At 35.8% G+C, this 12,859-nt stretch overlaps 1 protein-coding gene across 1 annotated transcript in view; it reads right to left on the minus strand.

Moving 5' to 3' along the window:
* The window catches only part of LOC150090016 (ADP-ribosylation factor-like protein 2-binding protein), an 88,543-nt gene that overhangs the window by 27,476 nt on the left and 48,208 nt on the right, over positions 1-12,859 (minus strand). The window contains exon 5 of the mRNA XM_090368938.1: positions 9,714-9,799. Coding sequence (XP_090225064.1) covers positions 9,714-9,799 — 86 coding nt within the window. The remainder of the gene's footprint in view (positions 1-9,713; positions 9,800-12,859) is intronic.

A 12,859-nucleotide genomic window follows, 5' to 3' on the forward strand; every position in this document is an offset into this window, starting at 1 on the left:
TACTAACTGTGCATAACTGATTAAGATTTTCCTCTTATTCTTTGGGATCGTGGCTTAGGACCACAATGTCATCTGTAAATGGTTTAGGTACTCTTCATTCACATTGACTCCTTTTTGCAACCAGTCTAATCTTCTGAAACCTTCAAGGGCAGCAGTAAACTACTTTGGAGATAGTGTCTCCTTGTCGAACTCCTTTCTCAATTTTAAATTTGCTACTGTCTTTGTCTAGTCTAGTCTAATAAAGGAGGTAGTGTTCTCCTTGCCTTGTCTTTGTAGTGTAGTGTTCTCTATGCCTTGTCTGAGGTAGTGTTCTGTATGCCTTGTCTTTCCAGTGCCTCAAACATTACCTTATGCTGTATGGAATCAAATGCCTTTTCATAATCCACAAATGCCAGGCATAATGGTGTTTTATAATCATTTGCTTTCTCCTTTACCTGGGATATTACGTGAAAGTAGTGATCCATAGATGAGAATCCTGTCCTAAATCCAGCTTGCTTTTTTGGTTGATTCTCATCAAGAATTCTTTCTAATCTGTTAGTAATGACCCTTGTAAACAACTTGTACATGTGGGATATCAAGCTAATTGGTCTATAAAATCAAATTTCTGATTTATCTCCTTTCTTATGCAGCAAAACTATAATTGCATTATTCCATTCCTTAGGTACCGTGCCTTTTATAATGCATTTTGTGAAGAGTCTTGCCAGTTTTTGTGTCATGTCTCTTCCTCCCAATTTTAACAACTGTACGGTAACTTCATCTTCCCCCGGGGCTTTCTGATTCTTCATTTTCTTCAATGCATGTTCTACTTCATCAGGAAGGATATCAGGTATGTCATATGTGTTACTAATTTACGATCCATCTTCCCCCACTGCTGGCATCATTCCCTCGCTCCTTGTATAATTCTGTGTAGTAGTCTTCTGCTATTTGAATTATGCCTTCTATGCTATTTACAAGTACACCATTGCTATTCTTCAGTTTCAGTATCATTTGTCATTCTGTATTACTGCTCATGGCTGCTGATTTAAATCTTTGTTTTCCCTTAATGCTTGTTCTACTTTTCTTGTGTTAAATCTTATGTCCTCTCTGAGTCTCTTTCTAATGGCTTTGCATAACTGAGTATACTCAATTTTCTCCTTGTCGTGTTTATCTTGCTCTTCATTTGTCGTCTTCGGCTCATCATGATAAGTGTTTCTTGACTAATTTTTTCTTCTTTGGATTTCTTTTTACCTATAGGTTTCTTGGGCTTTATCACTTTCAGAAAGTTGTAATCATCATCATCATCATCATCAGCCATTTTCAATCCACTGCAGGATGAAGGCCTCTCCAGCAACTTTCCAGTTCCTTCTGTTTTGAGCACTGGCCATCCATTTACTACTCAAAAACTCATGAATTTCATCTATCCACCTCCGCCTTTGTCTTCCAGGTTTTCTTCTAGCTCCTCTTGGGTACCATTCTGTTATTTTCTTAGTCCACCTGTCATCATGTCTTCGAGCTATGTGTCCTGCCCAAGACCATTTTAGTTCTTTAGTTTTAATAAGAATGTCCTTTACTTGAGTTTGCTGCCTAATCCATGTGTTTCTCTTCTTATCTAACAGTCTGATTCCCAATATAATTCGTTCCATTCTTCGCTGTGTAGTTCTTAGCTTCTCTTCCATTCTTTTGGTGAGTGCCCAAGTTTCACTTCCATAAGTCATGGTGGGGAGTATACATTGATTCATTATTTTACGTTTCAGACAAACTGGGATATTGCTCTTCAGTATGTGACTATATTTCCTGAATGCTATCCATCCAAAATTTATTCTTCTCTTGACTTCCAGCCATTTATCATTATTACAGCTAATAACTTGTCCCAGATAAGTATATGACTCCACCTTTTCAATTACTGCTCCTTCAATCATTATTTCCCTTTCCGTGGCATACTTGTTCATCATTACTTTTGTTTTAGCCATATTCATCGTTAGTCCAAAATCCTTACTAACTGTGCATAACTGGTTAAGATTTTCCTCTAATTCTTTGGGATCGTGGCAACTTGTAGATATGGGATAACAAGCTAATTGGTCTATAATTTCCAATTTCTGATTTATCTCCTTTCTTATGCAGCAAAACTATGATTGCATTATTCCACTGCTTAGGCATCACACCTTTTCTAATGCACTTTGTGAAGAGCCTTGCCAGTTTTTGTGTTATGTCTCTTCCTCCCAATTTTAACAACTCTACAGTAACTTCATCTTCCCCCGGGGCTTTCCGATTCTTCATTTTCTTCAATGCATGTTCTACCTCATCAGGAAGAATATCGGGTATGTCGTATGTGTTGCTACTTTGCAATCCATGTTCCCCACTGCTGGTATCATTCCCTCGCTCCTTGTATAATTCTCTATAGTAGTCTTCTGCTATTTGAATTATGCCTTCTCTGCTGTTTATAAGTACACCATCGCTATTCTTCAGTTTCAGTATCATTTGTCTTTCTGTATTACTGCTCATGGCTGCTGATTTAAATCCTTTGTTTTCCCTTAATGCTTGTTCTACTTTTCTTGTGTTAAATCTTCTTATGTCCTCTCTGAGTCTCTTTCTAATGGCTTTGCATAACTCAGTATACTCAATTTTCTCTCTGTCAGTGTTTTTCTTGCTCTTCATTTGTCGTCTTTGGTTCATCATGACAAGTGTTTCTTGACTAATTTTTTCTTCTTTGGATTTCTGTTTCCCTATAGGTTTCTTGGGCTTTATCACTTTCAGAAAGTTGTAATATTCCTCGTCGATATCTTGGTCCTGAGCAGTCTGCAGAAGCTCAAACTTGTTCTTAAGTTCCAGTACATACTGCTTTTTCTCCTCCTCTGTTATTTCAAAGACCTTTGTATTATTTACTCGAGTCAGTTTTTTCCTTTCCTTTCCTACATCTATATCAAGTGTACATCTTGCCATTCTGTGATCACTTCCAACATTTACCTTATTCAGGACGGTAACATTATTCACAATATATCTTCTGTTAGTGAGGATGAAGTCGATTTCATTAGTTGTTAATCCATTTGGACTCTTCCATGTCCACTTTCTGTTCGCCCTTTTCTTGAAAAAAGTGTTCATTACTGACAGTCCTTGAGATTCTGCAAATTCCACAAGTCTTTCACCTCTTTTATTTCTTTCACCAATTCCAAAATTTCCTATAGTTCCTCTTTCTGCGCTGTTTTGCCTTTTTCCAACCTTAGCATTGAAGTCCCCCTTAACGATAGCATAGTGGGTTTTCTGCTCATCTAGAAGACTCTCAATTTCGGTGTACATTTCTTCAACCTCTTCATCACCATGGCTCGATGTTGGTGCATAAATCATTATAACCTTTAATTTCTACCTCTTAGAAATCCTGAGTAGTAGTCTTGACACCCTTGGTGATGTACATTTGAATTCCAAAATGTTGTTTTTTACATCTTTATGGACCGGAAAGCCAACTCCACTTTCACTCCTTTCACTGTTTCCATTGGTGTACAACAGATTTCCACTTGATAAACTTATAAGTGATTCATTTCTTGTTTCAGCCAAACCGATGATATTCCAATTCACATTTTCTAATTCCTTTTCCAACTCTAATATCCTGTCTTCACGATGAGTGATCTTACGTTGTAACAAGCAAAGTTTAGTTTCTGTGCATGGCAGCCTGGTTGTACCCAGAGATTCTTAGCACCCTCTGCTTCCACTGATCCTCTCGCTGCCATAAGATGGGGAGTGAAAGCCACTGGGGACTGAGGGCCATTTGTTTCGTCGTGCTGGAGGGTTTGATCTTTTCTTCTTCATGCTGACCAGGCATCTTGAAAAGAACCACTCTACACGTTCGTTGCCACCTAAGTGACGTAACAGGGCTTACCATCGAGAAGTTGTGCATGAGTGGATTTTAGGGAGGCAGGCCAACCAGACTTCTCCTAAATCTTCTGAAATAGAAAGATATTGGATCCATCAGTGTTTTAGACTGAGTGTCTGAAAACACACAGAATGCTTGTTCCCCACTAAGCCCCCCATTATGATGTTAAGTCATATTAAATCAGTAGTCCAGTTGTTTACAATGTCATTTTAATTGTGTTTGACTGCACAATAAACCCTTTTAATGCATACAATAAGTGTTTTTCTTACTATACGACACTGATAACACAACAATGAAAATTCCTAAGCACAAAAAAAAAATTAATATTTTATAATGGAATAAAATGTTTTGCTGATCTGGTCATTTATAAGTCATTCATAAATGTGCTTATAATAACTTGGTTTCAGGAAGATAGACTGGACATATTCCAATATCACTCCTATTCATAAAGAGAATCAAAGGGCAAGTGAGTAATTATAGACCTGTAAGCCTGATTCCTGTTCTTGGGAAAATAATGTAGTCAGTGGTTAAACAAGTAATGCAGGATCATCTTGACAGGAATACAGTTATATGACGAACACAACACAGACTTGTTAAAGGGAGATCTTGTCTGGCTAACCTGATCAGGTATTATTACACAGTCCAAAGGAACCAGATGCAAAAAAATAATTTCGATGTTACAACACTTAGATTTCATTAAAGCTTTTGATACTCTTCCACATGAAAGAACAGACTGGTTATTAATAACATTAGTCCATGAACAGCCATTGCTCTTCATGGATTAATGCTATTAATGGATCCCTCAGAGTTCAGTGCTGGGAACCTTACTGTTTTAAAAATTTATTAACAATACTGATGAAGGCACATCAAATTTACCGTTGAAGTTTGCTGATGATGCAATGGTTGGCATGGTGATTAATGACAGGAATCAAGGCATAGTACTGCAATAAGATCTAGAGAAATTAGGTAGATGGGCTGAAAAGTGGCAATTGAGGTTTAACATTGATAAATGCAAAGTACTGCTTGTTTGTTTGTTTGTTATTTGGTTTTTAGGAGCATTAGCAAATAAGGCCATATTGCTCTGGGATATGCGGTGGTCATTCCCTGACCTTTCCGCATCCTCCGTATTTGGTGGTCACGGGCTCGAACCCCGGTCTAATCAAGAAGCGTGTGCTACGCACTGCTGCTCCTTCCCACCTGGCTACAGAGGTGCCACAAAGTACTGCACTTGGGTAGTAGTAATCCCAGAACAACATACAAGCTGAATATTACCACACTCAAGGTGGTGGCATATGAAAAAGACTAGGGTAATATACAGTCCAACATGAAGTTCTCTCAACAGTACAGACAGGTTGCCAGGACAGCCCATGGGGGTTCTGTTAAAGATATATAGGAATTTTTCCAGAAATTACAAGGGGATGATTATCTTGTTTAATAAGGCAATGGTTAAGTTGCATCTTGAATACTGCATACAACTCTAAAGACCTCATTTTAGGAAGAATGTGGATCCATTAGAATAAGTGGAAAGAACAGCAGCAAGGTTAGTCAGGGAAACAGAGCAGCCTTACCTAGCACAACAATTGCAGCAACTGGAAACTAAGCACCTCCAGTTGTCATGCTGCTTGGTAAGAATACCCTGGGCACAAGGATGAACAAGATTAGCATCCTTACTCTTTCTCAGATAATCACATAAATTTAAATTGAAAAAAGGATAGTTGGCTGGACAGATGTGCAGAAATTTTTGATGTATAAGTTTGCTTTCTTGAATCATTTACCGTTACTAATGCTAATACTAACTTAGTAAAATTTCATAATGCTTACGGGTGCATTATGAAATTTTACTAAGTTAGTATTAGCATTAGTAATAATGCTAATTCCTTCCCACCTTACAAAAAAGATGTAAGGTGGGAAGGTGCAGCAGTGCATAGCACACGCTTCTTGATTAGACTGGGGTTCGAGCCCGTCACTACCAAATACGGAGGATGCGGAAAGGTCAGGGAATGACCACCGCATATCCCGGAGCAATATGGCCTTAGTTGCTAATGCTCCTAAATACCAAAAAACAACAACAACATAATGCTTAGTAAAATATCATAATCATTAGGCAGAAAAATCAAGTTTAATCACCAAGGATGAGCTTAGTTTGTCCTGCCCAATTTAAAAATAAAAAAATTAAAGAATAATTTTACTTTTATAAATCACAACTAATTCCATAAATAGCAATAGCACAATAAAAACTATTCCATTAAAATTATTTTCAACATGATGATATCTCTGTTTGTTTACAAACAGTGTTACAGATCAGATGGATACAAATGCAGAAAAAAAAAAAAAAAAAAAAAAGAGCCAGTACAAAGTAAATGCATTCCTCAAAGTTGCCCCATTTGATATTTTATTTATATATACAGGAGACCCCTGCTTAACGCTGATAATTCGTTCCGGAAAAACAGAGCGCTAAGTGAATCCGAGCTAAGCGAGCGCCGCATTCCCATAAGGTAACATATGTATTTGTGAGTTGCTGTCGGTGCCATAGGATATTTCCTAATCAATACTAAACGGTAGTGAAAAGATGTACAAATGTCGGTCAAAATATTTAATATTCAAATATTTGTACATATAAAATATTCTGCATTACATACGTATATGATTATGTGGTAACTACTTACGTATCAAAATTAAACTTAAAATTCCAATTAAAATCATGAATTTAATTGATCTAAATTGATTTAATTTAATTGATGAATTTAATCATGAAAAATGTGTCGATTTTGGATTCAATGTTGGCTCTCTTCCAAATAAACTAAAAGACGTATTAATTTTAAATCCCCCACAGCGTTACCACCCAACAATGAAGTCAATCGATCCTTCGCCGCTTTGAAACCTGGCATGTTTTTTGCTTCTTTCAATATGAAACTTTTTTAGGCATTCGTTTCCACAAAAGTCCTGCTTCATCTATGTTAAAAACTTGTTGAGAAGTATAACACATAATATCCCTCTTCAATAATTTTAACAAGTTCTTTTTTGAAAGTTTCGGCTCCTTGATCTGCACTTGCAGCTTCTCCCTGGATTTTAAATCTATTCAACCAGCTCTTACCAGTTTTAAATGGTTCCACTTTTTTTTTTTTTTTTTTAGGTGAGTTTTCTTCAGATAATTATATTGGCTAATCTCTTTCTCTCTTTTTTTTTTTTTTTTATAATATTTAACTTAACTGAATTGTGCTTTGGATATTATCTTTAATAAAATTAGTTAAAAGTCTTTCCATTTCAATCCTAATAGCCGGCCTAGCCCTAGTTACTTGCAGTGGAACAGCTATCTTTCCTGCTGCTAAAATTAATTCTTTATTTTTTTATAATTGTTCTTACAGTTAAAGTTGGAAGTCCTAAATAATGGCACACATCCACTTGCCGTTGACCGGAATTGATTTGCTTTCAAAACGTCTAATTTAATTTTCAAATTCAGTAGTATTTTCTCACATTTATAGTCTTCGTACTGCGCCCAGACGTTGTTGCTTTTTCATTCTTTTTTCATTCTTCGAAAATGTAACTGCGTTGGTTGTATCAATTACGATACAATGTTCAAGTAAACTGTCCATCACGCAAGATGTCTAATACTGTACTGAGTGATGACTAGACTTCGGATAAATGCATATAACGCAAATATTACAAGCAATATACTTGATCATTTTTTAAAATGTTGATCTCGGAACTACGTAACAAGTGACTGTACTGCAATTAAATTAGCGTGTGAGGAAATTTCACTGAGCGTGGGAAAATTTCTCAAGTCGGCGTGGGAAAAGTTTTAATGCTGTTTTGCTATTCATTTTCAAGCTATCGACTCCATCAAATGAAACGATTTCGTTAAATATGCCAAAAATTCAATCTGTAAAAGAGCGTTATAGTGATCTGTGACAGCGTTATAGTCAGATACAGGTTATAATATAAGAACAGCGTTATAGCGATTCAGTGTAAACCGAACCACGTTATAACGGGGGCCTGCTGTATACACGAAATAAACAAGCAGTTTTCACATGAGGATTACCCAAAATGGAAACTGCCACTCTTATTTTCACCTATTTACAACGTATGACCTATATAAATTATTGTAATACTTCAATCACACTCCTATTCTTAATTATTCAAGATTTGAAAATTAGTTTTCATCATCTGACTTGAGATGTCATAACTTCCCTTACATTGCACCAAAAACTATTTTTTTATGATTTTTGGCCAAAAATGCAAAGACTCATTGACTTTCCCTGATTTTCAGAAATGTGGATCCTGTATATTCTATTGTACTTGACAAGACAATTCCCACGCTAATCTATTTTGCATTAACACCATCGTATTTTGTGGTAATGGCTAATATATCATCCATGTAAGGTTTGTGAGTTGCTTCTAAACTTTTCCATGTATAATATGGAAGAATTTTTGGAGAAAATAATAGCCATAGAAAAAAAATTAATCCTCAGATAAGTTGCATGTTCCCAGTAACCTTTCTCAAGAGCAAATAATGAGGAGAGTTAACCTAAAAGAGTTAATGTTAACGGGGATTTTTAACCTATTTCAGGAATACTAGAAAAGTATACATGGGTACAAATCAGAGAAATATGGTGATGCCACTCTGTCTCATACTAAAACAAAATTCAACAAAACATATCACATGTTCAGCATATATCATACTATGTGCTAAAGATGAACACAACCTGCTAACAGTAGATTTCAAGTGCATATCAATACATATATATAGTAGGTCTGTATTTTAAAAATAAATATAATTTTGGCTGAAATCCAAATGAAAAGGAAACTTTCCATGAAAGGTGTAATTTCTGAAATCTAGGAAAACTGGAAAAGATGGCAGGTATATAAAGCTATTTATATAATATATTTTTATTTTTGGTGAAGAATCAGAATAAGTTTACTTCCTTGTATGATCATCTGGTCTCATTAATATTGATAAAAATTATTGGTTGTTAACATTCATGGTTATTCTTTATAATGTGCTTAGTTTCTTAAATGACTTTCTGATGAAAAGCTAAACAGAAATTTTCTTTTGGCCAGTGAGTAACTTCTGCCTGGTGTGGAAGTGGATGGTTTGAATAAATTTAAAGACGGAAAATTACTAAAAGGGATGGGTAAATGACGTAGATTTTTTTTTTTATGGCTGATGTTTCCATGCATCATTTTGCTACTACTAGCATTAATGCCTATATGTCTAGAAATTTCAATGTTAAATCCTAGATTCCAGCCAAAAAATTTCAGCTAGTAATAAGAGAAGTGTAATTTAACCAAAAACCCAGTTAAAAAAAATAAGTTCACCTACTTGATTAGAACAGTAAAAACTGTAACCTTAATACTAATTTAAAATATTGATGGATAAAACTCACTAAAATTAAATTGAAAACTATCCTCACGGGGCTCATAGAAATTCACTCCAGTTATTGCTTGTTTAATCAACTTCAAGAGCAATTTGAATGACACAACTGCAGGTACATGTCATATACTTGGCATATGAAATAAAAAAAGGAATCACTGAGTACATCTCTTAATTTGTTTGGACCTTTGTACAAGAGATGCTGTGTACTTCCAGAAAGAAATTTGTTGCTTGATTAAGGATAACAGTGAAAAGCAAATTCTTCATCCCATCAGGATTTCTTTAGTAACTATGATTTTCAGATCAGTACCCACATATGCAGTCTGCATTGTATTAGGTATGAACATATTGTTAACTATTCTTAAAAATTAGCAACCAATGCAGATTTATTTCAAATTCATCTGTGTGTAGAGAGAGGGCACTGTTATTCCAGGGCAAACATATTCAATAATTAAATTAGAAGAAAAACAACCCAAAGGATATCAATCCTGTACTTACTGCATTTGTTCCATAAAGTCTTTCATTGAAAAACCTGGTAGCCTTTCTACGAGACACTCTTCAATATATGTCTCAATTAGTTTTACCTGTAAGAAAAGTGGCGGCTATTAACATAAATTTACTATTCCCTTTCAGCATTTGAGCATTAACCTACAATGGTAGCATTAATGCTATGACTTTTTAATACTCATAATAGAATGACTAAGAGCCCTGTGTATTTATTAACCATGTAAAACGTATATTAATATTAATTTTTTTTTTTACTGCATGGCAACTCACATACAGAATTGCTTTGTTACTCATATTTGATCATCTGCTTCTCATATTAACTGAAATTACCTGCTATCCAAAAAGAAACCAGTAAATCTGGGATCAGGCTACCAAAGCAATGGCTCTCAATTTAAATAAATAACAGAAGTCTTTCAGATTTAAGGTGGCCCACATTGCACTGCAGTGTGCCAGAATGTGTGCAAAAATCTAACCAAAAGTATTTCAAGTACTGTAATAATTTTAATGAATGAAATAATTGACAATGACTTCATATAACGAGAGTAACCCAGCATTTATTAAACACAAAAAAAAACAACTAAGTAGTAGTATATTATTTAATGCCCATTTGTCTTTGCTGATTTTATAAGCTGTTAACATCAGAATCTGATTATTTATACAGCTGTTGATGCAAAGGGATAGAAGTTGAAGTTGTATCTTGAGAATTTTTATGTCTGCTCATGTAGCAAAAGTATTAATTTTGTAATGAATGGATCTGATGACAGCTGAAGTGAATAAATAAGTGTATAAATTTATTTGTCTGTCAATATTTAGTCCTTTAGGCTTGTTACAGACATTCTCTCATGTATGACAAGCTAAGAATTGCTACCTGGGAGTCAAAAACACTGATGGAACTGATATTCAGGCAACACTTGAATCAAGTGGACCAAATTCAGTGCAATCTGGTTGTTCTGCAAAAACCAAATCTTCTGCTTACACCTTCACAATAGTGGGACTGTTAGAAATACTGGGTATAAGCCGTGGGTGCAAGTCCTGAAATACTGCACCTAGTATATTGGAAGTGGCCGCCCAAGTGCGAACCAACGTAAGCACCTTTGAATTTGATGTAAGGAGTGTACCAATCTCAAATTAAAACTTGGTGCATTACTAGAAGAATTTAAATCACTGAAGAATGGGAAGAATGCTTGATCTAGAAAGATGTAACTGGGAGCTTGTCAGGGATGGAATTATCTCATGACCTACCAAGTGATGCACTTCCAATTTGAGTACTAGAACAGAATAGTCAAGTGCATACTGCTCTGGTTGAAGGGGATTTAGTTTTACGGGGAGACTCTATTGTCAAGGAAATGGGTAGTATTTTTTGTAAGAAAGATAGGTGGACCGGAACTGGGATGTATTTGCCAGGGACAACAATTGATAACGTTACCAACAGACTGTCAAATTTTAAGATGAATAAAGAGAGCCATATTATCCATGTGGGTACTAACTATATTAAAAGAATGTCACCTGATGATTTGTTGGATAAATATAGGACCATGCAGAAAAAAACAGTAATAGTATTAGTCATTTAGTGCAAAGAAGCCGCAAGCTTTTGCTGCACTGAAAAAAAAAAACAAAAAAAAACAACAAAGTAAATAAGAAAACACAAATGATGTGCTTTCCTCCTCACATGTAAGTATCCAGTTGACCTTTGAATTTATTCAAACTGTCAGCCTCAACTACGTGCAAGGATAACTTATTCCAGCTATCAACAACTTGCTGGCTAAAAGAAAACTTCCTACAATCCTAATCTAAACCTCAACCCTTGTAATTTGAATTTATGACTCTCTAGTTCTGGAATTCTTTAGAACAGCAAGAATTTCATCTTCAATCATTTTACTAATTCCTCTCAGAGCCTTATAAACTCTGAGGTTCCTGGTTGCCAAGCTCTGTAGCTCACATAATCAGAATTTTTCCTCATATGGTCATCCTGCTGATCTCACCATTTGAGTTGCCCATCTTTGGACTCTTTCAAGAAGCTCAATGTCTTTTTTCAAATGAAGTCTCCATACTTGAACACAATATTTCAAATGCAAATGTGGTCTTACAATTGCCTTATACAGTGGGATTATGACCTGCCATCTCTACAGGGTAGCGTTCGATAAATCATCGATAGGACACCATAGAATTTAATGGCTACCTGTTTACACTGCACAAAAACCTTTCCTCCTCCACTGTTTTTAATTCAACCCCCACTAAGTGTATAATTTATTTGTGGGTTACCATTCCCCAAGTGTAAGACCATACATTCAGCAGCATTAAAACAGCTGCCACTTCTCTGAAGTCTGTTCAAGTCACCCCGAAGGAGTGCCGCCTGGCACTGATCATTAACGATTCCGCCAATCTTTACATCATCTGCAAATTTTGACATCATGCCTTTGTTGATGTCATTTATGAAAATAAGAAACAAAAGTGGTCCAAGAACTGATCCTTGAGGGACCCCACTCCTGACGTTACACAAACCTGAAGAATATCCATTAATCACAACCCTCTGCCTTCTAGAATTTTTCATGTATGTGAATACAAGGAAGAAAAAGGCAAATCAGATTGGACCCTTGTGCACTATGTGTGGGAAAGTCCTAGACAACCCAGCTAATGTTGCAGATGAATTGAACAGGTACTTTGCAGCCACCCAGAAATCAATCTTAGAATCTTACCAGTACTCCCAACCTGTTCAAGCTTATACAATAACCTCGTGAGGGACCGAGTAAAATGTGTTGCTAAAATCCAAATAAAATATGTGGAAATTATTCCCTAAATCCAGTTCAAGAGTAATTGTATCAAAATAGCCTAGTTAAGCATGATTTACCCTTAACAAAACCATGTTATGTGTCCTTCAGAATGCCATGTCTATCTAAATGTCCCTGGATTGCACTCTTAATCACTGCCTCTAGGATTTTTCCTACCACTGAAGTCAGACTTACCGGTCTGTAGTTACCAACTTCACACTTAGAACCACTTTTATATATTGGCAATACATTGGCACTTCTCCAATTTAAAGGAATCTCCCCCTGAGTCCAAAGATACCCTCATCATTAACCTCAGTGGTTCAATACACACCATCGCACTCTCCCTCAAAACTACAGAGTATATGCCAT

Source organism: Mastigoproctus giganteus, chromosome 2 (assembly GCF_048544385.1).
Source record: "Mastigoproctus giganteus isolate SK-2022 chromosome 2, ASM4854438v1, whole genome shotgun sequence".
NCBI lineage: Eukaryota > Metazoa > Arthropoda > Arachnida > Uropygi > Thelyphonidae > Mastigoproctus > Mastigoproctus giganteus.